Source organism: Scyliorhinus canicula, chromosome 1, assembly GCF_902713615.1.
Source record: "Scyliorhinus canicula chromosome 1, sScyCan1.1, whole genome shotgun sequence".
Taxonomy (NCBI): Eukaryota; Metazoa; Chordata; class Chondrichthyes; order Carcharhiniformes; family Scyliorhinidae; genus Scyliorhinus; species Scyliorhinus canicula.
In genome coordinates, this window is record NC_052146.1 from 71,071,811 (window position 1) to 71,098,791 (window position 26,981).

Genomic DNA, 26,981 nt, shown 5'->3' on the forward strand with positions numbered 1-26,981 from the left:
GGATATTTGGGGATAGCAGCAAGGTTAAGTTTTAATGACTGACTGGAGCTGAACTGAAGTTGATTCTGTTCAATTTAACAAGACAAAGCAACGCTTGTGCATTATGTTTCACAATGTTACCTCTGAATCTATTGCTGTATGTTTAGCTTCCCTGTCTTCACATTGAGATGCTGCTTTTCCAGTCTCAGTCAGAAATAGAATTAGACACATTGAACATACAGTAAATTTATTCCAATGTGCTCCGATTTGATGAGCCGTTGATCAGTTTTGCGTCAGATTTTACGGGAATCTGACCACGCAATCCAGACTGACATTCCAGCGAAGGGAATGTGGAAAAGCCGTTCAGACAGCATTTGGATTATAATCAAACCGAGATCCTCTACTGACGAACCTAAATTACTCTGTTACTGGATTGGAGGCAGTGGTGGAAGACCGTGCTCTCTGCGTGAAAACAGGTTAATGGGTGATTGGTATTTTTGATGTTTGTGGGAAATAGGTGACTGTCACGGTGGGGGAATTTATTATGGAGATCTCATTGATTAAATATTTTTACAAACGCTCTGGTATGTTTCGGATTCAGGCCATGAAAAAAATATACTTAATTATGTATGATTCTTGACCTTAAATGTTGTGTTTTGTAGGAGGAGCTAACGGGGGAACCCTTGACTGCAACAGTGTAAAACTGGCGATAAATGAACGGAATGTTTTACACTGAGGTCAGTGGAAATAGAGCGCGGGAGAAATATAAACACCTTTGCGGACCCGACATCAGCCGTTTAACATTATCGGTCAAGTTAAGCTGCACACTGACATTGCAGGAATGGAAGATTTATTTTTATATATCTATTCCAGCAAAGATCAGCGCTGAGATTTTGGGGGAGTTTGGTTCCATTATTAAAGTCGAAAACGCAATAATTAAATATGAGCAACACTATTACTGCAACAGAATTGTTAATTTAAGGCACATTCTGATTTCTCTGATTATTATGCATCGGAATAACCAACAACTCTGATCAGATTTTCACAGCAGAAATAACAAGATATAATAATATATGCTCAATACACAGAACAATCTGACAATATTAATAGTTCGAACACAAAGTCAGAAAACAGAACAAAGAACAGTACTGCACAGGAGCATGTCCTTCGGCCCTCCAAGCCTGTACCGGTCATCATACCATCCTTGGCCAAAGCCCTCAGTATTTCCTAGTGCCCTATCCCTCAAAACCTAATCGAGAACTTAATAGTGTCACTGTTTACATGATCACATCTCAGTTTTAAAAATACTCTGCGCTGACATGAAACTTGGCAAGTTCGTTACAGAAAGGGTCAGGGAGGGATTCGCTATTTTCATTGCAAACACGCATACGCTTCATGAGAGACACGTTATTCCTGGATAACTGGACGAATTCCGAGCTTTGCGGAGGTTGTGCCCAAATATATCCATGTGCAATAAGCTAAGAGATTGTTCATTTCGCGGACATTTATCCTGTGCCCTCAGATAAAGGCAGAATTCGGACTGAACATCACTTGTCATTCAAACCGTTACATTCAGTGTAACAATAGTTCAGCTAAAAAAAAGCTAATATGGAGTTCAGAACGCAGGGCATTGGAGGTTAGATTGACCGTCATGTTTTGATCTTCTTGCTATTAATATGGGGCGACTTATTCGCGCGATCCATGTTGCAAAGTACCTGGCGCAGGTAGTTATTATTTAATTGTGTTAACAGGCAGAGAGCTTTGCTGTGGTATTAAGGAAGGGAATGCATAAACATTGAAGTCCTTCTTGTCACTAACGGAGGTCCACTTTCCCTACAAGGTCACTCGATCGCAAATTAGGACTAAAGGGTTTTACAGATTTCGCTGATCTGACGATGCAGAGATTCTGAGTTTTTTTGCTATTGTGGCTGAGGGAAGGCAGCTCATTGCTGACCAAAATTCCACTCACAACTCAGACCAGAACACAGAGAACTGCAAGGTCCAGTTGTTAACTGGTTAGCAGGGGAGACTTACATCAGTTCAATTGAATTTATGGCTCTGTTGCTTGAAAGGACATTAACATTTCTTCAAAATAAAATATCAAGACAGTATTTTGCTCTTAATCTGAAGTAAGGTTTGAACAATGTAACGGGTTTACTCACTGCCAACACTCAGCTTGGTTCCGCTGCCGAAGTAGCACACGCTGCTAACCCACATGGCACAGTAATAGTCCGCGATGTCCTTCGATTCAACGTTACCGATGATTAACGTTCCTGTGTTGCCCGATACCGAACCTGAAAACCGGTCTGGAACACCCGAGCCTCTGCTCCTCCTGCTTCCCGCATAGTGATAAAGCAGATACCGAGGAGCATTTCCAGATTTTTGCTGGTACCAAGATATGGTAGTGCTGCCTAAGGTGGCACCAGACAAGGTGCAACTTATTTGGACGGTTTCTCCGAGAGAAGTCGATTTCGACGACGGTTGACTAACTGTAATCGCCGCGTTTGAAACTGAAACGAAATAGCATCAAAAATATTAATGTAACTATACTTTAATCAATTATCGAAACACTTGAGTTTTAACTCCCTTGAAATTTTGTTCAAGAAACCTCAATAAAGGTGTCTTTGCAGTAAATCTACATTTTAAAATACTTACATGCCAGGCAAAATATGAACACAATGATCGCATGGACCCAGTCAGTCATTGTGAAAAGTTTAAAGAGGCACCGAAGTGTCTGCCAGATATTTGACAAGATGGGTTAACTCCATGAATCTCTCTCCTTTAATACCCCTGTCACCAAGAAGGTGTAGCTCCTGATTTCATGCAAATTAGTCTTTTCGTCTCAACCAATCAGGTGTTTTGCGATTCAAACACCATCTCAAATTCTCTTCGGCGATTAGAAAATACAAGGAAGGTGGGAGAAAGGAAAATACTGCAGGTCTTGGAATTCTGGGGGAAATACAGAAAAGGCTGGAAATATTCAGCAAGTCAGACAGAATCTCTGGAGAGATAAAGAGAGTTAACGATTCAGATCGTGACTTTTCAATAGACGCTTTTGGCACAAACATTAGTACTCTAGCATGGCATATTCTACAAAGATCTAGCAGTGATTTCCGGGCAAATGGGATTTGATTCAGAGAAACATACAGAACATGACAAAACGGTCCAACTAGTCCTGCACAGACACTTCTCCTTGTAGCGGCTAAGACGGGCAAGGGCCCAGACTTGCCCAAACACGCCCCCGACCCGATCAATGGAACATTTCGGAACTTATAGGTGTGTTATTCTAAACTAGCATTACCTGCACAGGTCGGCCTTGACACCAAATTCGTTCCAGCGGACTGGGTGGTTTCTTCCACTCAGAATAATGGGACACTGCGACCCTGGAAAGGTGGAGGATGCAGCCACCTAATTGCGGAAACCAGCGACCAGGAGCTCTGGGAATGATCGGCTTGTCGATGAAGAGTTAGCAGTGGAGAGCAGACTGAAGGGTACGCCGAAAATTTGAGTGATGTGGAGATGCCTCAGTATTCACCTGAGGAAGGAGCAGTGCTCCAAAAGCTCGTGTTCGAAACAAATCTGTTGGACTTTAACCTGGTGTTGTGAGACTTCTTACTGAAAATTTGACTCCAATGAAGTTTCCGTGAAGGAGCCGGGAATTAAATTTAGGAACCGACCATCACCTCTCGCTTCCTTCTTAAAACTTGTCGCGATTGTTATCTCCCGTTTTGGTTTAAATATATTAATGCTGCTTACTGAAGGCTTCGTGTGTCGGAGGGAAACGGCTTTTTAGTTTCAGTCTTTGGCCTGAAACGTGAACTGTGTTTCTTTCTCCACAGGTGCTGCCTGTTGAGTTCCCAACAATTTGTGGTTTCGATTCTAAAGTTTAATTTAATTTAGCACGGTATTCCAAGATTTTGCAACGCTTATTTTTATTACTGTGATTTACCAATATGTTCATGTAAATAGATGGTCAAATTTCTAAGGATACAATAAAAATAATATTGTGATTAGAATGTCTTAAATCAATTTTTTGCAAAACGTATGGACATATTTTGATTTTTTTCATCTGTGTTTATTTGTGAGTTTTCAATTAAAGTTCTAAAATACATTTCTGATAAGCAGGGTGTGATTATTGTGGGATATTCATTGGGTTAAGTGCCGTGCCCCAGTCTGAGCTCTGATCGTCTTGCATTCTGCACTGTCGCTCCTTAATCCGCGCCACAGGGCCCGCAACAGGAGGATTTTCTACCTTAGAATCCAAAGAATTCCTAAAGTGCATAAGGAGGCAATTTGGTCAGTCAACCCTGCGTCGACCCTCCAAAGAGCACTCAACCTAGGCCCACACCTCACCCTATCCCCGTAACGCCGCACTTTGATCACGGTCAACCCACCTGAGCTGCAAATCTTTGGACAATGAGGGGCAATTTATCATGGCCAATCCACCTAGCCTGCACATATTTGCACTGCTAACCACTGTGCCACCGCGGCGCCCCACTAATGGCTCCTTCTCTGCTTATCAAAATACAGACTTTCAACTATGACAGAGAATTGTAGGCCGCAGCTCACTCAACGATCTTCGCTACCGACTTTAGGAATTATTGGTGCAGCACCCTCAAACCTGCCAAGCAGCAAAAGTGGCTTTTCAACACAGTACTGGCCCTCAACGCAATCTGTCAGCTACTTGCGCTCACTTGCTTTCACTGTGGGTTGTAAAATAGCATCAGCGGAGAATAAACCTTGACATTAATTCCCCATTTTCCCACTAATCTTCAGCAGCTACTGGAATGTTGCAAAGTTCATTCTGGGGCCTCAGCGATTTACTTTCTATGTTAATGACTTAACTAATAAACCGATAGTAACCTAAGTTTGCTGATGATCTAAAGGTAGATGGGAATGTAAACTTTTTAGAGGAGGATATGAAGGCGTTGTCACGACATAGGCACAGGTTAAGACGGTGAACGATGGCATGGCAGATGGGATATCATATGGGTAAATGTGAGGGTATTCACTCTACTAGTAAGTATATGATAGCAGAATATTTGTAAACGCACGGATCTTCCAAACATTGATGCTCAGAGATACTTGAGTATCCGATACAAGGAACACAATGTGAGCATACAGGTACTGCAAGCGATTAGGAAGGCAAATGTTATGTTGAATTTTCTTGCAAGGGGATTGGCGTACAGGGATACGAAATTGTTGCTACAATATATAAGACTTAGGGTGGGGCGGTTTGTGTGTGTGGGGATGGGGTGGTTTGTGTGTAGGAAGGGGGTGGTTTGTGTGTGGGGGGATGGGGTGGTTTGTGTGTGTGGGTATGGAGTGGTCTGTGTGTGGGGATGGGGTGGTTTGTGTGTGGGGATATGGGTGGTTTGTGTGTGGGGATGGGGTGGTTTGTGTGTGTGGTGATGGGGCGGTTTGTGTGTGGGGGATGAGTCGGTTTGTGTGTGGCAGGACGGGGTGGTTTGTGTGTGTGAGGATGGGGTGGTTTGTGTGTGGGGATTGGGTGTTTTGTGTTTTTACGGGGCGGTTTGTGCGTGTGGGGACGGGGTGGTTTGTGTGTGGGGGATGGGTTAGTTTCTGTGTGGGCGATGGTATGGTTTGTGAGTGTGAGGATGGGGTGGTTTGTGTGTGGGGAAGGGGTAGTTTGTGTGTGGGGACGGGGTGGTTTGTGTGTGTGGGGATGGGGTGGTTTGTATGTCGGGATGGGGTGGTTTGTGTGTGGGGATGGGGTGGTTTGTGTGTGGGGGCGGGGTGGTTTGTGTGTGGGGATGGGGTGGTTTGTGTGTGTGGCTATGGGGTGGTGTGTTGTGGGGATGGGGTGGTTTGTGTGTGCGGATGGGGGTGTTTTGTGTGTGGGGATGGGGTGGTTTTTGTGTGTGTTGATGGGGCGGTTTGTGTGTGTGGAGATGGGGCGGTTTGTGTTGTTTAGAAGCGGGTTGTGTGTGTGGGGACGGGGTGGTTTGTGTGTGTGAGTATGGGGTGGTTTGTGTGTGGTGATGGGGCGGTTTGTGTGTGTGGGGATGCATGGTTTGTGTGTGGGGATGGGGTGGTTTGTGTGTGTGGGGATGGGGTGGTTTGTGTGTGTTGGGATGGGGTGGTTTGTGTGTGGGGATGGGGTGGTTTGTGTGTGTGGTGATGGGGTAGTTTGTGTGTGTGGGGATGGGTGGTTTGTGCGTGTGGGTATGGGGTGATTTGAGTGTGGTGATGGGGCGGTTTGTGTGTGTGGGGATGGGTGGTTTGTGTGTGGGGATGGGGGTGGTTTTTGTGTGTGGGGATGGGTGGTTTGTGTGTGGGGATGGGGTGGTTTGTGTCTGGTGACGGGGTGGTTTGTGGGTGTGGGGATGGGGGTGGTTTGTGTGTGTGGGTATGGGGTGGTGTGTGTGGTGATGGGGTGGTTTGTGTGTGTGGGGGAATGGGGTGGTTTGTGTGTGGGGATGGGGTAGTTTGTGTGTGTGTCGATGGTGTGGCTTGTGCGTGGAAATGGGGTAGTTTGTGCGTGGGGATGGGGTGGTTTGTGTGTGGGGGATGGGGTGGTTTCTGTGTGGGAATCGGGTGGTTTGTGTGTGGGGGGATGGGGTGGTTTCAGCGTGTTGTGTGGGTTTGTGTGTGGGTATGGGGTTGTTTGTGTGTGGGGATCGTGTGGTTTGTGTGTGGGGTGCTTTGTGTGCGGGAATGGGGAGGATTGTGTCTGGGGGTATGGCGTGGTTTCAGTGTGTGAGGGGAGGGGTGTGGTTTAAGTGTATGTGGGGTGATGATTGGTTCGGGTGTATTGTGAACGGCTGGTGTGCAGCGAGTGGGGTTGTTTATGTGTGCATGAATGGGGGTGGTGTGTGTGAATGGGGGTGGTTTGTTTTCGGAATTGGGGGTGGTTTGTGTCTGTGGGGGTGCGTGATTTAGATGCGTGGGGGTATGAGTGTTGGTTCGGGTGTATGGGGATGGGGAGTTTTTGTTTACAGGAGGGCTGCTTTGTGTGTGTGGGGGGATGGGGTTGTATTTACAGAATTTACAGTGTGGAAGGAGGCTATTTGGCCCATTGGGTCTGCACCAGTCCTCGGAAAGAGCATCCTACTTAAGCCCACCCCAGGATGGTTTGGACTGTGGGAGGAAACTGGAGCACCTGGAGTAAACCCACGCAGACACGGGGAAAACATGCAGACTCCGCACAGACAGTGACTCAACCCAGTGACCCACATTTGGGACCCTGGAGCTGTGAAGCAATTGTGCTAGCCACTGTGCTACCGTGCTGTCCACAGTGTGGGGGGGGGGGGGATGGTGGTGGTTTGTGTGTGGGGAGATGTGATGGTTTGTGTATGTTTGGGGATGGAGTTGGTTTGTGTGTGGGCTGATGGGGTGGTTTGTGTGTACCGGGAGGGAGTCGTTTGCATCTGTGGGGACAATAATGGTTTGTGTGTGCGCGGATGGGTGTGGTTTATGTGTATATGGGGTGGGGTGGTTCGTATGTGGGGCATAGAGATGGTTTGGGTATGTGCGCATGGGCTGGTTTCTGTGGTGGGGGATAGCGATGGGTTGGGTGTGTAGGAATGGGATGGTTTCTGTGTAGGGGGAAAGGGATGGCTTGGGTGTGTAGTTGTGCAGGGATGGGGTGGTTCCTGTGTGTGGGGCTGTGGGCTGGGGAGATTCATGTGGTGTGGGGATGGAGGTAGTTTGTGTTTGTTGCGATAGGGTGCGTTTTTGGGAAAGAACAGAGCTGAAGAACAGTTCACATTTTGGTCCTCATATTTTAGCAAGGACATACTTGCATTGAAATCTGGGATCACCACGTTGCCCTATGGTGAGGCGCTCGTGTGAGTTTTCAACAATAAAAACTGATGAAAGACAGAAGATTCTGAAGGAGCTTTACATGGAAGCGTTTGAACGGTGATGTCGCTCTTCTTTCCAAAACAAAACTGGCTACAAAATGTTTTTTAGACAGATATTTTTACCATCTAAATCTCATTGAATGCCACGCGTGGCAGGGTGGCACAGTAGTTAGCACTGCAGCCTCACAGCGCAGGGACCCAGGCTCAATTCCGGACTCAGGTGACTGTGTGGTGTTTGCCGCCTGAGATTGCCAAACAACGGGCAAGGAGACGGTGGGGTATGTGTAAGCGAGGAAGCTGGGGACGCAAATTCATTCTGCATCTTACCTGTGTCAATAGCCTCATCCTTCCTTGCCAGAGGGATGTCCTTCAGCAGATAAATCAGCTCTGGGCTGCTACTGGATTGACGCTGCAGCCACAGATATTGGTTCATGTACCTGCATCGTTTGTTCTGTCGTATCCATGCTGCCACATCAGATAGAGGCACTGCTGTCTGTCCAGAGTGAACGCAGCATTCCTTTTTTATAGGGTCTGCATCATGTCAGTCAAATCCCCATGAAGAATTTCAGTAGATAACTGCTGGTAAAGGCCCGGGGTTAGATCCTTACATTCTGCCTCACAATTGTCACCCATTGTTTGATCAAATTACAAATGCTGAAATGTGTGTCATTTTGTGCATATATGGTGGCAGCGTTCACTCATTCATGAGGTCTGGGATGAGGAAATATTTATTCACTTCGCGGGTAGTGAACCTGTAGAATTCTTTACCACAGAAGGCTGTAGAGGTCTATTCACTGAAGAAATTTTAAAATAGTCAGTTTTTTTAGATATTCATGCCATCAAGGCGCATGGGGAAGAAATGGGAATATGGCATTGAGATAGTGGGTCAGTGATGATCAGATTGACTGGCAGAGCAGGTTCAAGGAGCCGGATGGCCTATTCCTGCTCCTAGTTTCTGTGTTTCGATAGTTCTATAACAGTTGATGACAAGTGTAGAGAAGATTAAGCTTGATAATTAGTTTGTAGTATAGTTATGGCATTAGTCGAATAATCAATGTGTGTCAACCCAATATAGATCCCTGCTCAAATCTGGAACATTAGCTCATCACACTCAAACTTGACAAGGGCGGGGGCAGCACTGTGGCGCAGTGGGTCACAGCACTGGGGTCCCAGGTTCGAAATCGGCTCTGGGTTTTGGTCCATATGGAGATTGCACATTCTCCCTGTGTTTGCGTGAGTTTCACCCCCACAGCTCAAAAATGTGCAGGCTAGGTGGATTGGACATGCTAAATTGCACCTTAATTGGGAAAAATTAATTGGGTATTCTAAATTTTTTTTTAAACTTGACAAGGGAGAAAGAAATTATGGCCTGAAGTCAATGACAACTACAACATAAACATACTACAGCAAAGCAGTTCCCTCTGCAAAAGCACATTGTTAAGCGCCTGTTTCAATCAAATTCTAAAGGACATGTGGTATCTATTGATAGCTTTGATTGCCATGTTCTGTAGACTAGCCAAAGTGAACATGTAATTTAAAATTAGTTCTTATAGAACAAACTATGTGGCAAGATAACAAGGGTAAATTAACGAACTAACATCTAAACTTCCGGTGACAGCGGGCGGGAGGCAGCTGCACATTGGAGGGCTCCCATTCGGGAACGGCATTTTCGGGGTTCAACACCCGGTCTCAGGGGCAACGGAGGCGGAAAAAGCACGGAGAAGGCACAGTGAAGGGAAATGTTGAAAATAAGTAAAAGAACAGCCGTGAAAAAAGCAGCTGAACGTCCGTCGGGGAGTGGAAAGGTCACCGCGGGGAGGGCAAGAAAAGCGGAGGCTGGGACACCAGGGGAGGCCGCATTGCCCACCGCTGAAGAAATGACTAAGGTGATGGCCATGGAACTTGAAAGGCACTTCACAAACACATGGAGGGGATGAGGAAGGAGATGGGGGTGGTATTGAAAGTGGTGGTGGAGGAGGCAATTGCCCCGGTGAGGGCGGCGGTATTAAGCGCAGTGGCAGAGGTGCGGGAGCAAGGTGAGGTGTTGAAAGAGGTGGAGGAGACATTATTGCAGCACAGTGATCAAATTACCTCGATGGGGAAGGAGATGCGGAAGGTGATAGAGATCAACAAGGGTCTGCGAGCCAAAATGGACGACTTGGAAAACAGATCCAGGCGACAGAATCTGAGGATTGTGGGTTTGCCCGAAGGAATAGAAGGCCCGAGGCTGACTGAGTATTTTGCCACGATGTTGGCGAAGCTATTGGGGGCGGGTGATGATCCCTCCCGATATGAACTGGAACAGGCTCATTGGTCGTGGATCCCTCTACCAAAGGAGAGTGAGCCACCAAGAGTAGTGACTCTGTGTTTTCATATGTACAGTGTGAAGGAGAAGGTCCTGTGCTGGGCAAAGCAGAAGTGGATGGTGCGGTGGGCTGGAGCTGGTATATGCATATATCAGAACTTTGCAGTGGAGCTGGCGAGGAGGCGGGCTGCCGTCAGGCGGGTGAAGAAGGCACTGTGCATCGGTAAGTTGCAGTGTGGCATAGTATACCCAGCTAAGTTGTGGGTGACCTACAAATCCAAGGACTTTTATTTTGGGATGGTGGAAGCAGCGGAGGAGTTTGCGAAGGCAGAAGGACTGTTGCTGAATTAAGAAATGGTCATGTACCGAAGTAGCCTCATTTAACTGTATTTTTTCACTGCGTGCTGGTGTATGTGCTAAATGAACCAACATTGTATGTATTTGGACAAGGGAAGAGATGGGACTTTCACTTTCAATGATGGTTCTTTTGGGCTTGGGTGTGTATGCGGAGTTGGTGTACTAAAGGGGACTTCTTGGATGTCCTGGGATTGGGCAAGGGGGAAAGTAACCCGGGTGGAGGCCTCCATGCCGGTCGGTTTAAGCTGGCCAGTGAATGGGAGTGAGGTGGGGGGAGGGGCTGCGGCCATCGGAGCCTGGCAGAACAGGTTCCGATGAGTCTAGCCAGGGTGGAAAGTTGGGGCGGAAGGAACAGAGGTTTGGGGGAGGAGTTTTACAAGAGGAAGTGGAGGGGAGGAGTCGGGGAGGGGAGGGGTTACAATTCATGGGTATCATTTACGGTACTCTTCCGGGGATTGGATGGCATTGAATGTTAGGGGGAGGAGGGGTGGACTCTATAGGTCAATGGTGACAACGAACACTAAACAACTGTCCTGGGGCGACTGCAAATATGTCTATCTCCCGGCACCACCAACTCCCAGTTCACATGGTGACGTGGTGGGTGCACAGTACCACCTAGTGGTAGGAGGTCCTGCATAACATTATGTGCAAACTTATATTATGCATATCACAACATAGATCAATTAGACATCCAATTAATCCATATTCCCAGACATAACAGTCTCTCTTAGCTCACAAATATCAGACATCAGAACTACTCTATATATTTTTATATCAGTACTTTGTCATCTCTTTTATTCGGTCAAAGGATATGCCACTTTATCCTTTGTTTAAAAAGTAAAGTAACTCATTCCAAGTAACCACAGAAGGAAGTAACGGCAACCTTGAAATGACCTATAGAAAACATTGAGTCCCTGATAGGCGAGCTGATTTAATACCAAATAAATGAAGGTTGATAGGATGAGTATCCAATATCTTTTTATTTATATACATTTAGAGTACCCAATTCCTTTTTTCCAATTAAGGGGCAATTTAGCACGGCCAATCCACCTATCCTGCAAATCTTTGGGTTGTGGATGTGAAACCCACGCAGACACGGAGAATGTGCAAACTCTACATGGACAGTGACCCAGGGCTGCGATCGAACCTGGGACCTCGGTGCCATGAGGCAGCAGTGCTAACCACTGCGACACCGTGCTGCCCTGAGTATCAAATGTCAATCATGAGGACATGATAGCATATTTCATCCATCCTGAATAAATGAAAAAGGAAGGTAAAATTAAACATTATTTCATCTTAGGAACCAGTAACTTAAAATTTATTAGCACACTGGGTTAAAATTTATTGTGAGGGATGGTCCCCTATGTTACTGATACCTCAGTAAGGGGACGTTGGGAAATGACATCAATAGATGACCATCGCACTCGAGAAGCCAATTAGAAACTGATCATCACCAAACACATAGATCACGCACGCCTTAAACTAATTAAAAATGACCTTCGCTTCATTTAGGCCAATTAGAATGCAATGAATCATTGATCACGCTGTGGGAATACGGCTTGAAATGCGTTCATAAGCAGAAGCTTTCAATGAGTAGGCTTTGCAGCAAGTGCTGCTGTCCACAGGGAAGCAGAGTAAGGACAAAAAAAAACAGAACAAGCGCCCAATCAGCTGGGTAGCTTTTCGTCAATCCTGTTAATCTTCTTCAGCATTGTTGGAGTTGCACTCATCGAGAAAAATGTAAAGTATTCCATCATGCTCCTGACTTCTGCTTTGTAAGCGGTGGATTGGCTTTGGATAGGCAGGAGGTGAATTACTCTCCATAGGATGCGCGACCTCTGACCTGCTCCTGTATTTACATTGATGATTCAGTTCAGTTTCTGATTAATGGTAACCCGCAAATTGTTGATATTGGTGGATGCAGAAAAATGGCAATGCCATTGAATGATAAGTGGTGATGATTAATTTCTGTCTTGTTCGACGTGCTCATTGCAGAAGATCCCTACCCCCACTCTACCAACCAATACATATATGACTGAGACATACACGCACCCGTGACCAACTCTTCAAAGTGAAGACTAAGCAGACTCCATCTCTTATGGAACCCCTCGATCGCCCGCTCAAGGAAAAAGTAACCCTAACAGGACCCGCATCTGCTGGTCTGACAGGTTCGACACCCCACATACGACCCCAAAGGGACTGGACTCCAAGTGCAACATCGCCGCAATGGTGATGATCAACGAACCCCAAAACTTCTCCAACTTCGGGCAGCACCAGAACATATGGACATGGTTGGCCGGACCCCTCCTACACCACTGCTTTCTGATGATATTTCTGAAAGGACATTAATTTGTGGGTATTGAGAAGAAGTCTAGTTTCCCAGAGTACCTGCCCGGGGCCATCGGCAGTATTGTCGTTTCTATCGCCCTCAACACCAACACATACGCAGATCCTCCTAAACCACCTGGGCTGCGCCCTTCCAACCCAACCCCTCATCTTTTCCGCATTCACCGTCCAATAATACTATAAAAATTCGGGAGGCCCATGTTGCTAAGTGTGCTTTACACTTAATTTGCTCTGTTTAATCACCTTGCTCTAGAGTCGCCAGGTATCTTTATGATACCACCACGAGGTTCAAGTTCAAGTGCTGATCAATAACTCAATACACCAGTTAGTAAGGTTCAAATCAAAACACATTTATTATATACACAGTCAATCGCTACTCATGCATAAAATACTACTCACTAGACTATCTCTTACACTAAAAGGCCAATACTTAGCTTTGGAAACTGGCCCACCAGGTCAGGGGAACAACTGGCCTATCATTCGATTCTGAGTCTGCAGGCTTCAAGCTTGTATGGACTAGTAGCTAGGAGCACCTATCTCGTAGCATGCGTTGACTGGACACCTACTTGCTTGGTGCAGCTGCTAGGCAGGTCACGGTCAAGGGTTGTTTCGAGCTGCTGAGAGACCCTGCCAAGAAGCTGTTAGGCTTGCCTCTCCTCGCTGAGAGCCAAGTGCCAAGAAGAATGAACTGAATTTGGGGACTCTATTTTATAGTCCCCAGGGGCTTCGCGCCCTTTTGGGCGCACCCCGTACCTGGTTCCAATTGATTGGCCTCGATTACCTTAAATGTTTCCAATTGTTCCCGGAGATCGCTCATCAATATGTAGATGGTTGTTAGTTTCAGTGCTGTCTGGGTTTCTGCAAGTTCTAATACACAGGATGCTTTGCATCTGCTTGCTTCCCTGTGCCTGTCCATTTCTCCCTGCATTCTTAGCGGCCCTCCATTTTAAAGTCGGGAAGTGGCCAACCCAGGTGGCTAGATGATATTTCTGAAAGGACATTAATTTGTGGGTACAGAGAAGAAGTCTAGTTTCCCAGAGTACCTGCCCGGGGCCATCGGCAGCATTGTTGTTTCTAGCGCCCTCAACGCCAACACCTACACAGATCCTCCTAAACCACCGGGACTGCGCCCTTCCAACCCAACCCCTCATCTTTTCGGCATTCACCGTCCAATAATAATATAAATTCGGGAAGCCCAACCCCCCTGCCTCCCACTCTCTGCAGCACCACCTTTCTGACGCAGTTACCTTCCCCCAAAATAAATGAAGTGTCCACTTCCTTAAAGAATGCCTCCATTCTTAGCGGCTGCTTTAGCATAGTGGGCTAAACAGCTGGCTTGTAATGCAGGACAAGTGTCCAAAAAGGTTAGGTGGGGTTACTGGGTTACGGGGATAGGATGGAGGGGTGGGCTTAGGTAGGGTGCTCTGTCCAATGGCTGGTGCATAGAAGGGAAATGACGTATTTATGCGTGCGATACAGTGTAAGAGAACCAGTCTTGCAACAGTCATAGTATGTTCTTTACATTTTTGATAATAAAGACGTGATTTGATTTAAAGATAAAATTGAGTCTGTCAATGGAACGGTGTCATTGATTCCTAGCATCAAGTCATATAAAAATGTTTATATTGAATAAAAAATGTTCTCAAAAGACAATTGATATGTACCCTGCTAATATCCCAGGATGATGCCAGTCTTGAGGACATGATGTGATATGTGCAAGAGCAGTATTAATCTTTATCATCGGCAATTCAAACACACGTTGAACGTTTGAAATGGAATTTTGAATTGTTTAAAAGTGACTATTTTTTTCAGAGCGGTTTTCATAAGAGTTCGGGAAAAAACGATTTATTTTTAACCAAGAGAATTATTCCCAAACAGTAATTCCATCGGGGTTCGTGCGCATGCGCCGAGGTGTTTTCAAATCGCCTTCACACAACCGCATCCATGGATTCCCCAATTAGCCAATCGGCGCATAAAGGCGAACTAACCAAAGCAGCTGTCTCTTCACGCAGGCGACACCACCGAGTGCGTCAGCGTGGCTAGGTCACGTGATGGAGTTTCTGGACCTTGAAGGGAAAGTTCACTGTCAGGCGGTCGATATGGTGGATTCTGCCGTGGATGTCAGCTGTTCATATTGCGTGTGAGGAATTGGTCACTGTTAGCTGTTGGTGGGAGGGGGGCGAGGCGAGAGGGCGAGTTGGTGCGCTTCATTTTCGTAATTGGGCTGTATTGTTGCAGTTTTCGCTTCGATTTTTTTCTTTTGTTATATGTTAGTTTTGTTTTGCTGTGATTTTTTAATAGAAGTTCAATAAAGATATTTTCAAAAAAAAAGAGCAGCTGTCCCATTGACAAATATTTGGGGGTGGGGGAACTTTACGTCCGTGATCCACCTGTTTTATCACTTTTCAACTCTTCTGTAAAAGTTCGACAGAACGGAATGTCCTGTAGGTCCTTTCAGAGGGCAGACTGTGTGAGTCTGCAGTCACATGTCAGCCAGAACAGGTATGGATGTCATATTTCCTTCATTAAAGGACATCAATGAGCCAGATGGACTTTACACCAAACGATCTTGCTTCCTGGTCAACGTTAGGGAGACTACATTGCAATTCCAGATTTATAAATAATTAAACATAAATTCCACCAGCTGCCATTTGAACCCATTAGGGTGGGCCTCTTGTTTAATAGATATTACCACTATGTTAACAGTTCCCCGAAAGTGAATTGAATGTGACAGCCATTGAAATCAAGGCAACGTTTGACCAAATGTGGTATCAAGAACACCTAAAAAAAACTTAAGTCAACGGGAATCAGAGAGGAAGCTCTCCACCGGTTGAAGTCATTCCTGATAGAAAGGAAGATGGTTCTGGTTGTTGAAGGTCAATCATATCCGTTTCAGGATATGGTTGTAGGAGTTGCTCAGTGTTGTGCCCTAGGCATAATTTGCTTCATCGTTTCAACACTGGCCTTCCCACCTTCTGTCTATGGACTGTCCAGAACATAAAAACAAAGTCTGACCCAGTCACTTCAAGGAGCGCCACTAAAATTTAAGTTATTGGGAATCAGGGAAGCTCTCCAGTGATTGGAGTCGTACCCATCATAAAGGAAGATGGCTGTTGTCGGCTAACCTCAGTCCCAGAATATTGCTGCAGGAGTTCCGCTGAGGACCATCACCGGACTCAAACATCTTCAGCTGCTTCATCAATGACCTCCTTCATACCATCAGAAATGGGGACGCTCGCTGACATCAATGTGTGACAATTTCCAGCAAGACCTGAACAGCATTCAGGCTGGAATCTGAGGAGCAACATTCACGTCACAAGCAGCAGGTAATGACCATCTCCAACAAGGGAGAATCTAATCATGACCCATGGGCATTCAATGACATTATCATCATTGAACACCCCACTATCAATATCCTGCAGGTTACATTGACCAGAAAGAGAACTAGGCCAGTCCTTTGAAGACTGCCGTCCTACGTGCAATTAGAGGTGGGGACTTCTGTGGCCAATAACTCCTTTTATGACTCCCCAAGCCTGGCCGCCATCAACATGGTTCAAATCAGGAGTGTTATGGAATGTTCTCCACTTGCCCAGATGAAAGCAGCTCCAACAGCAGTCCAGAAACCTGACTGCATCAAGGTCAAAACAGTTCCCTTGATTGGCACCCCACCCAACCCCTTAAACAATCACTTCTTATAATGGGAGCCCCCACACCAACCCCCCCCCCCCCCCCCCCCCCCCCCCCCCGGGAGAGAAAACCAGGGGTGATCGTCTCCCTGGACGCAGAAAAGGCCTTCAACAGAGTCGAATGGAACTGCCTCCTCGAGGTACTGGAACGGTTTGGGCCAGGAGCGGGGTTCACTGTCTGGGTGAGGCTCCTGTCCAATGCTCCCAAAGCGAGTGTCTGAACTAACACCAGCTCTGAATACTTTCAGCTACAGAGAGGAACAAGGCAGGGCTGCCCCCTGTTCCCACTCCTGTTCGCACTAGCGATAAAACCCCTGGCGATATCCCTGCAGGACGCGGAAAGCTGGAAAGCAATCCAGAGAGGAGACAGTAAGCACAGAGTCCCACTCTATGCAGATTACCTGCTCCTCTATGTCTCGAAGCCACAGGAGGGACTGAAGGCAATACTGCAAATACTGAAAGAGTTCAGAACCTTCTCGGGTTACAAACTTAACGTGGGCATAAGTGTGGCATTCCCAGTGAACCCAAAAGGGGGAGGGGCAGAGCTGGAGGGGCTCCATTCAAAACGGCCCAGAACAGATTCCGTTACCTGGGGATCCAGATAGCCAGAAAATGGACACAGATCCACAAGTGGAACCTGACCAGCCTGGTGGAGGAAGTAAGAAAAGACCTTCAATGGTGCGGCTCACTCCCACCCTCCCTGGCACGGAGAGCTCAGACAATCAAGATGAACGTACTGCCACGGTTCCTCTTCATGTTTAGATCCATTCTGATCTTCATCCCCAAGGCCTTTTTCCAAAACATAGACAGTCTAATCATGGCGTGTGTGTGTGTGGGGGTGGGGGTGGAAGCAACCTGAGAATACTCAAACCGATACTGCAAAGATGAAAAATCAAAGGGGGCTTGGCCTTACCAAACCTACAATACTACCACTGGGCAGCAACGGCAGAAAGAGTGAGGGGATGGGTAAAAGAACCCGACACTGGTTACAAATGGAGGAGGTGCCCTGTAAAGGAACGATCCTCCTCTACAACAGCACTACCATCCTCCTCAACAAGATACACAACAAGCCCAGCTGTAGCCGCCACGCTGAAAACGTGGACCCAGTTGAAACAGCACTTTGGGATAAGTAAAATGGCCCCTATGGGCCCCATCCACGGCAACCACAGATTCCTCCCCCCCCCCCCCCCCAGTCATGATAGATACCACCTTCAAAAGATGGAGTCAGGATGGGGTTGCACTGATGGTCGGGGACTTCTACGTAGGGCATAGACTGGCAACACTGGATGAACTGACGAGGAAGTGGAAACTAACAAAAGGACAGAAAATGAGACACCTCGAAATAAAAAACTTCCCCCGCAAAGAGACAGTGGGGTACCCCGGGGCCCCAGAAAACGCACTACTAGAGGACCTGATAGGCACAAGCTGCGAGAAGGAGTGGGTGGGGGGGGGGGGGCTATGTGGGAAAAGATAAGGACAGCTACTGGACACGGGTCGAACACCACTGGACAAGAACAGACAAAAATGGAAAGGCGAACAGGGGACAGAGGTAGGATGGGGACTCTGGAACGAAGCAGCGAGCAGGGTGAACTCCACCTCCTCCTGCACAAGGCTAAACCTAATACAGCTCAAAGTGGTGCACAGAGCGCACCTGACCATAACTCGAATGAGTTCCGGAGGTGGATGACAAATGTGAACAGTGTCAGTGGGGCCTAGCCAACCACACCCACATGTTCTGGGCCTGTCCCAAACTTGCTGTGTTCTGGACAGCCCTCTCCGAGGCAATGTCCAGGGTTGTGGGGGTGAGGGTGAAGCCATTACCAATAGTGACAATCTTTGGGGTATCGGAGCAGCCAGGGTTACACATGGGGAAGGGGGCCAACGCACTTGCTTTTGCTTCCCTCATCACACGCCGGAGAATCCTGCTCGGCTGGTGATCGGCAGCACCACCCAAAGCTGCAGACTGGCTCGCTGACCTCTCCACCTGGAGAAGATTAAGTACGCCATCCGAGGGTCAGAGGAAGGCTTCCTGGATACTTGGCGGCAGTTTGTCGGCCTGTTCCAAAACCTGTTCGAGGCCAACAACGAGGAGTAAGATAAGAATAAAAAACAAGCAAACAAGATAGATGAGGACAGCGCAGCCCGGTGTGGGGAGGGTAGGCGGGAGGAAGGTGGGGAAACCACAAGAGAAGAGGATGGGGAGGGGGGAAGAAGGGAGGACGAGACGGGGAAGGGGGAATTATAGACCAATCCAAGGGCAACGAAATGTACATAGAGTTAGTTAAATTAGCGTGGGCGCAAGAAAATGTAATGTATACTCACAACAACTGTTTATAAATAAGAGAAAAGCCAATAAAAAGATTTTCGAAAAAAAACAATCACTTTTTCCACACAGGTAGACAGTGGCAGTAGTGTGTACCATCCAAAATATGCACTGCAGCAACAAGCTAAATTCTTCCAATAGCATCTCCAAACTCACGACCTCCGCAACCTGAACTAATAGGTTCAGGAACCGCACGGGGAACACTTCAGCCTGCAAATTTCCCACTCAAGGTTAAAACACCCTGATGCGAATCTCCCAGGAAGTAATGCCCGAACTTACTTATTACCCAAAATGCCGCAATTTCAAGTGGCCTGCATGTTTCGTCCTGATTTTGCTTCTCTTTGGGCACAGACGCGATGAAAATAATGTGGGTTCACGATGCTACTGAAAGTTAAATTAATTGAAATCCGATTAAATTAGCTGGGCGATTGTTGTCATCTTTTTTAAGGGCTGCAAACGTTTGGACTGTCTGATCGGTACTGTGATCTCCGATGGACAATTCAACTGACGAGTGTGTGCAGAATGGTGACAGGTTCTCTCAAAATCTTGCTCACTCCATTTATTACCACCAGCTTCAATATGTACTTTCCCGTTTGGGGGGGGGGGGCATCTCACCCCAACTTGGCACAAAATATCACCTCTTGCTTTTAACAGTAACGATACGCTTCGTCTTACAGTCAATTTGTCAAGTATGTTCCTCTGTATCTAAAGCCTGATTTTGTGGCGTCCGTTATCTCCGTATCTCATTTATCAATTACGCTGTGCAACACCATCCCCTTCTGGAATGGACGTGTAACGGCAGTTTCAGTTTGCGGCCACTGCAAAATACTGGGTCTTTTCCCGTAATTGTATTAACATTTCATTCCTCTCTTGTTTCCCGAGCACTAGATCGAACATCTCATCTCAAACAGAAATCAGCATGTTTAGATTGGATGCTTGATTTATTGTTGCGATATGCGATATTGCGAATTGAGACCAAGAAGAGTGCACTTGGGCACCGGTGCCTGCTCCGCGATTTAATAAATCATGGCTTATATAATTTCAACCTCGATTCCACCTTTCTCCCTGCTCCCGATAACCTTTCACTCCCTTGGTTCCTGAGAATTCGTCTGCCTCTGCCTTAAAAAGATTCCAAGACTCTGCTTCCATCTTCCGAGGAAGAGAGTTGCAGAGACTCACAACCCTCTGAGAGAAAGGAAATCTCTTCATCCTTGTTTTAAATGAGCAACCCATTTTATATGGATCGGCCCGCTAGTTCTAGATCCTTACCTAGAAGAAAAATTATTTCCACATCTATCCTGTCAAAACCCATCAGGATCCTATATGTTTCCATCAGATCACCCCCACTTTTCTAAACCACACTGGATACATGCCTAACCTGTCCAACATTCCCTCAAATGACAACCCACCCATTGCAGGTGTTGATCCAGTGAACATTCTGTGTGAACTATTTATAACGCAGTCACATCCTCAGTTAAATAAGATGGTCAATACTGTACACAGTACTCTAGATGTGGTCTTACTAATGCCTGTAAATTTTAAGCATAACTTCCCGACTTTTGTCATCAATTCCCTTCGCAATAAACAATAACATTCTGTTAGTTTTTCTAATTGCTTCCTGTGCCTGCCTCCTAATCTTTTCAAATTCATGAATTGAGGTACCCATATCCCTCCACATTTCAGAGATCTGCAAACTCTGACCATTTAGTAAATGTGCTTCGTTTTAATTCTTCAAGCCCAAATGGAAAATTTAATTCAATATTCCATATTAAGCCGGAATGTAACTAACTACAAAGAGGTGTTGGAGATGGAGGGAATTTTTGATTAAATCATTATGGACTACGGATTTGTTTCACAGCAGCATTGTGGTCCTCCACCTCGTCAGCTGTACCTCGATTTGAGGATTTTGTCGACTCAGGGTCATGATGTTCTGCCGTGGATTTGCACGGGACTGAAAAGGCCGATTCTCCACCAGGTCGTTGGGCACACGGAGCAAAACATCCAAATAGGTAGTGGGATTTGGAGTTCAAGATTTTCTTCCTTTTCTTTTCTGTCTCAACCTTAAGATAGTTCGATCGACAAATTGTTGCAATTTTGGACAATTGGTTGCAACTTCCTCGAAGTCATTCAGAAGTTTCAGAATGTCTTTAAAGCACTTATAAAGTTAGAGCACTTAGAAAGGACAGAGTTTTGTGAAAGGGAGCTCATACTTAACTAATAAAGTAGAGCTCTTGAGGAAGTAAGAAGTAACATGGGAACAGGGAAACCTATTAACGTAATGCACTTGGATTTCTAGAAGGTATTTGACAAGGTTTTATGTCAATAGTTACTGAACAAAATAAGAGGTCAGAGTGTGGGTATAACTGTTAGCACGGATGAAGGATTGCTTAACTAATGGGAAACAGCGGATTGGTGTAAATGGGTATTTTTTGGGTCAGCAAGGCGTAGAGTAGAGTCTCGGTATTGCCCTTAAAGGGACAATCTCCACACTCACCACAGTGCGGCAGTGATCAATCCCGGGGTCTCAACTACTTACAGCCTATATTAATGGCCGAGACGACGAGGCTGAAAGATAAGTATGAAAGTAACTTGTGACAAGGGCATAACGAATCTGAAACGGGATATGGATATATTAAGTGAGTGGGCAAATGACGTATAATGTGCGAAAAGGTGAACCTGTCCACTTTGGCAGAAATAATAGAAAAAAGGTGTCATGTGAGAGTACCTTAAAGAAATGGGTGTTTTTATAGAATAACTGTAGTGGGTGTACTTTAAGAAATGGGTGTTTATTACTGCAGTGATGTCAGAGTGTGGGTGGAGCTGGGTTGCCTGTCTGCTTTACTTTCGGTTTTGAGCAGGTTGCTACAGAGTGAGTTTTTAGTTTCGTTTTCAGAGAGAAGAGCTGCAGTGAAAGCCAGCAGATGTGCATGGATCTCTCAACAAGCTAAAGAATATTCATATTCATTGATTTCAAAAGTATACCTGCTCTCATTAGAGAAGGTAAACCTGATTTCTGTGTTTAAAGGGTCTTTTGTCTTACGGATGTTGTTTGGGTATTTATTAAGGATTACCTAGCGTTGTATTCTTTGTGGGGGGGGGGGGGGGTTATTTGAATTGATGGTTGCTAAGATGTCCACTGTATTTTTTTTAAAGGTTAACTTGAGTTCATAGAATAAACATTGTTTTGCTTTAACAAATACTGTTAGATGTCTGCTGCACCACACCTGTCGAGTGGGCCGTGTGCTTCCCAAACCACAATCTATTAAAAATTGTGAGTCAGGTGAACTCCATGATACACTTTGGGGTTCTCTAAACCCTGGCCCATAACAAATTAGGGGCTCATCCAGGATAAAAGTAAATCTATTGGATTGGTTTAGTGAACTTAAAGACAGTGAGGGTGAGGATATTGTGGTTGCTTTTCAGGTGTGGTATTTTAGTTGAAGTAGGGAGTGCGTTGAGGACAGTGGCTCTTTCAGAGGCTCTGAAGTTTTTGGGGTTGGAGACGGTCACACGCAGTACTTTATGGACAGAGACAAAAGGAAACTGTTAGATTTGGCAAAAACACTGCAGTTAACATTACCTGACAAAATGCGAAAAGATGAGATAATTATGGCGGTGGCTCAGCATTTAAAGTTGCCTGAGATACAGTTTGACTCATTGGAAATGGCAAAAATTCAGTTACAAATAAAACAAATGGAACATGAGAAAGAATTAAAGCAGCTTGTAGATGAAAGCGATAGAGAGGAAAAAGAAAGAGAGAGAGAGGAAAAAGAAAAGGAGAGAGAAGAAAGGCGAAAAGAAAGAATAGCCCTAGCAGAACAAAAAAAAGAGAAAGGGAGATACAGATCAGGGATAAAGATAAAGAGAGAGAGTTCGAACTTCAGAAAATGGCCATGAAACATCACAGCCAGTTAAAATTGGCAGACGTAAAGGGAAATGTACAATTGGATGATAGCGATGAGGATAGCGAAAGAGCGTCACAGTCGAAGGCTTGATGGGGATCTATTTATATATGTCCCAAGCATTGCCAAGGTTTGATCAGAAAGAGGTAGAGCCTTTTTAATTTCATTTGAGAAGGTAGCTAAACAACTGAAGTGGCCACAAGACATGTGGGTATTACTGATTCAAACAAAACTGGTGGTCGGGCTAGTGAAGTGTTTGCATAATTACCAGAGGAGGTATCTGGGACGTATGAGGAGGTGTAAAAGTCCATCTTAGGTGCATATGAACTAGTGCCTAAAGCCTCCAGACAAAGGTTTCGAAATTTAAGGAAAACATTTGGTCAAACGTACATGGAGTTTGAAAGGCTCAAACAGAGTAATTTTGAGAGGTCAATAAGGGCTTTCAAAATAGACCAAACGTATGAAGCTCTCGGAGAAATTATGCTTTTGGAGGAGTTTAAAAATTCAATTCCTGATGTAGTGAGAACTCATGTGGAAGGGCAGAGTGTTAAAACTGCGAGGTTAGCAGCAGAAATGGCAGATGATTATGAATTAGTTCATAAATCAAACCTTGGTTTCCGACATCAGTTTCAGCCTGTGAGGGTTAGAAACTGGGGACATGAGAAATACTTAAGTGGTAAAGGTGAAGGTGATCTGGTGGGAGATAATAAGGGGAGTGTACCTCAGACTAAAAAAGAAATCCAGAAGGGTGGAAAAGAAATGAAAACTTTCAAATGTTTTCACTGTAATAAACTCGGCCATGTAAAATCACAGTGTTGGTGGTTGAAGAAAAGCACTGGGAAGGTTGATGTGACAAAACAGGATAAGACAGAGGGGTTTCTTACAGTGGGAAAGGAAAGCCCAAGTGAAGCTAAGGAGGTGCAAAAGATTGTACAACATGATCAAGAGGTGATTGACAAGAAGGTGCCAGATCTCTTTAAAGAATTTATTTGTGTGGGTAAAGTTTACTCATGTGTATCAGGAGGAGCAGGTAAAGAAGTCACAATTTTAAGTGTTACGGGAGCTAGTCAATCTTTAATGGTAAGAGATGAGGAGTTATGTAGTTTGGGACAAATATTGCCAGAAAAGGTGGGAATATGTGGAACTCTGGGTGAGAGGAGTAGTGTTCCATTATATAAGGTAAGGATGGAAAGTCTAGTGAAGAGTGGTGAAGTGGCAGTAGGAGAACCTATCTTGTCCAGGAATACAGTTTATCTTGGGTAATGATATAGCTGGATCGCAAGTGGGTGTGTTGCCTACAGTGGTTGATAAGCCAATGGAAAATTAGACAACTGAAGTGTTGAAGGACGAGTATCCTGGGATTTTTCCGAATTGTGTAGTGACAAGGTCGCAAAGTCACAGGTTACGACAAGAGGAGAAATCAAAGAGTGAAAATGAAGTGTAAGCATAATTCTCAGAAACGATTTTTGATCAGATGGTTGCAAAAGAACAAGAACAGGTGGAGGATGAGGCGGATATTTTTAGTTCAGGAAAATTGGCGGAGTTACAACAAAAAGATATAGAAATAAAACAGATGTATCAGAAACATGTACAGAAGAGGAATCTGAGTGTGTACCAGAATGTTATTACGGTAAAAATGATGTCTTGATGAGAAAATGGAGACCTTTACATATGCAGGCAATTGAAAAGTGGGCAGAAGTTCATCAAGTGGTATTGCTGGTAGGGTATAGAAAGGAGGTGTTGCGAGTTGCACATGAGATACCATTGGGAGGTCATTTGGAAGTATGGAAAACTCAAGCTAAATTACAAAAACATTTTTATTGGTTGGCACTGCATAAAGATGTAGTAAAATTTTGTCAATCATGTCACACATGTCAAGTGATAGGAGAACCTCGAGCAGTGATAAAACCAGCGTCCTTAATACTCATTCCAGCATTTAGGAACCTTTTACAAGAGTCCTAATTGATTGCGTGGGACCACTTCCTAAAACAAAAGTGGGAATCAATATCTTTTGACTATGATGGATGTGTCTACTACGTTGCCAGAGGCAGTCCCAGTGCATAATATTACAGCTAAAATGATTGTGGAGGTGTTACTTAAATTCTTTGCTAGATATGGACTACCCACAGAGATACAATCGGATCAAGGATCAAATTTACCTCAAGGTTCTTCAAAGAAGTTATGGATAGCTTAGGAATAAAACAATTTAAATCAACTGCGTACGATCCTGAATCGAACAGAGCATTGGAAAGGTGACATCTGACATTAAAGACAATGTTGAGGTCTTATTGTCACGATTATCCAGAGGATTGGGATAAAGGAATTCCATTCGTACTGTTTGCAATTAGGGTTGCACCGAATGAGTCAACCAAATTCAGTCCTTTTGAACTAATTTTTGGCCATGAGATAAGAGGAACACTTAAATTGATTAAGGAAAAATTGGTGAGTGAGAAATCGGAAATTACATTATTGGATTACGTGTCAAAATTTAGGGAATGATTAAATAGAGCAGATGAATTGGCTAGACAACATTTAGAAGTTGCACAAAATGTGATGGAACGGGTAGTGGACAAGAAATCCAAAGTTCGTAGTTTTGCCTGTGGAGGTAGATTTTTAGTGTTGTTACCAGTAGTAGGTGAGCCTTCAAAAGCAAGGTTTTGTGGACCATATCAGATTGAAACGAAATTAAGTGAGGTGAATTATGTGGTTAAAAACACCAGATAGAAGGAAGACTCACCGAGTGTGTCATGTGAATATGCTTCAAAGGTATTTTGAAAGGGAAGGAGAGAAAAAGGAGGAGGTTTTAATGATTCAAACTCAAAGTTACGAACCAAATCCAGATGACTGTGAATTTGACATACCTCAACTTAAATTGGAAAATGAGGATGTTCTTAAAAATTGGGATAAATTGTTGTGTTAACTTCCAGAGGAAAAACGGACTGACTAACAGAGTTATTGATATCACATGGACAAGTTTGTAGAGGTAAATTGGGAAGTACTAAAATGGCTTTCCATTATGTAGATGTGGGAAATGCTGTTCCAATCAAACAACATCCATATAGATTTAACCCTTTAAAATTGGCACAGGTTAACAAAGAGATTGAGAGCATGCTTAAAAATGGCATCATTGAAGTGGATTACAGCTAATAGAGCTCACCAATGGTGATGGTCCCGAAACCAGACGGTAACCAACGGTTGTGTGTGGACTATAGAAAGGTTAATGAAGTTACAAGAACGGACTCTTATCCTATCCCACTTTTGGACGATTGCATTGAGAAAGTGGGACAATCAGCTTTTATTTCCAAACTGGATTTACATAAAGGTTACTGGCAGGTACCTTTATCCGAAAGGGCGAAGGAGATTTCAGCTTTTGTGACTCCAGATGGTATATACCAATTCAAAGTTATGCCATTTGAAGCACTCCAGCCATATTTCAACGGTTAACTAACAAAGTCGTTTCAGGATTACCCAATTGGGCGGTATACATCGGAGAGCTGGTAATTTTCAGCCAGACATGGAAAGAGCATTTAAAACATCTGATAGAGTTATTTGATCGGCTTCAGGAGGCGGGTTTGGTGGTAAACCTAGCAAAAAGTGAATTTGGAACAGCCCAAGTCACTTTCCTTGGCCATACAATCGGGCAGGGTCGAATGGTCACACGGGATGTGAAAGTAACAGTTATTGAGGAGTTCCCGATACTCTCATCATAAAGGGAAGTAATGCGATTTCTTGGCATGAGTGGATTTGACCGAACATTTGTGCAAAGGTTTTGTAGCGTGATTGCTCCACTGATGGACTTGCTCAGTAAGCGTAACAATTCCAGTGGACAACAGAATTTCAACAGGCATTTTACTGCCTGAAAGCTGTGATGACCAATGCTCCTGTGTTGGAGAATTGCATGGGACTCTGATCAGATTGAACTAAAGTATCTGACTTTAAAGAGAAATGCCGAGGTGTAGAGAAATGGATGGATCGTGCAGAGACCTTCTTGTTCAAAGAGACTGTCAATCAAGAGGGATTCCAGTTGGAAGAAGAAGAAAAAAATGCATTATATTATTATACCTGTTTGCATCTGTTATTTTTTTAAACGAAAACGTATATTTACTTTTCTTAAAGGATAGTGAAAAGGTGAAAAATGAAACCATCTTGAAGTTGATGGTTTATTTTTTGGGGGAGGGGCAGGTGTCATGTGAGAGTACCTTACAAAATGGGTGCTTTTATAGAATAACTTTAGTGGGTGTACCTTTATGAAATGGC

The 26,981-nt window shown here is 44.9% G+C and overlaps 1 protein-coding gene across 1 annotated transcript in view; it reads right to left on the reverse strand.

Moving 5' to 3' along the window:
• Positions 1-26,981, reverse strand: part of LOC119965811 — a 36,816-nt gene that overhangs the window by 815 nt on the left and 9,020 nt on the right. Inside the window, exons 5-7 of the mRNA XM_038797093.1 lie at positions 8,133-8,298; positions 2,635-2,739; positions 2,142-2,489 (exon numbers count right to left, since the gene is read on the reverse strand). Of these exons, the coding sequence (XP_038653021.1) occupies positions 2,142-2,489; positions 2,635-2,739; positions 8,133-8,298 (619 nt within the window). The remainder of the gene's footprint in view (positions 1-2,141; positions 2,490-2,634; positions 2,740-8,132; positions 8,299-26,981) is intronic.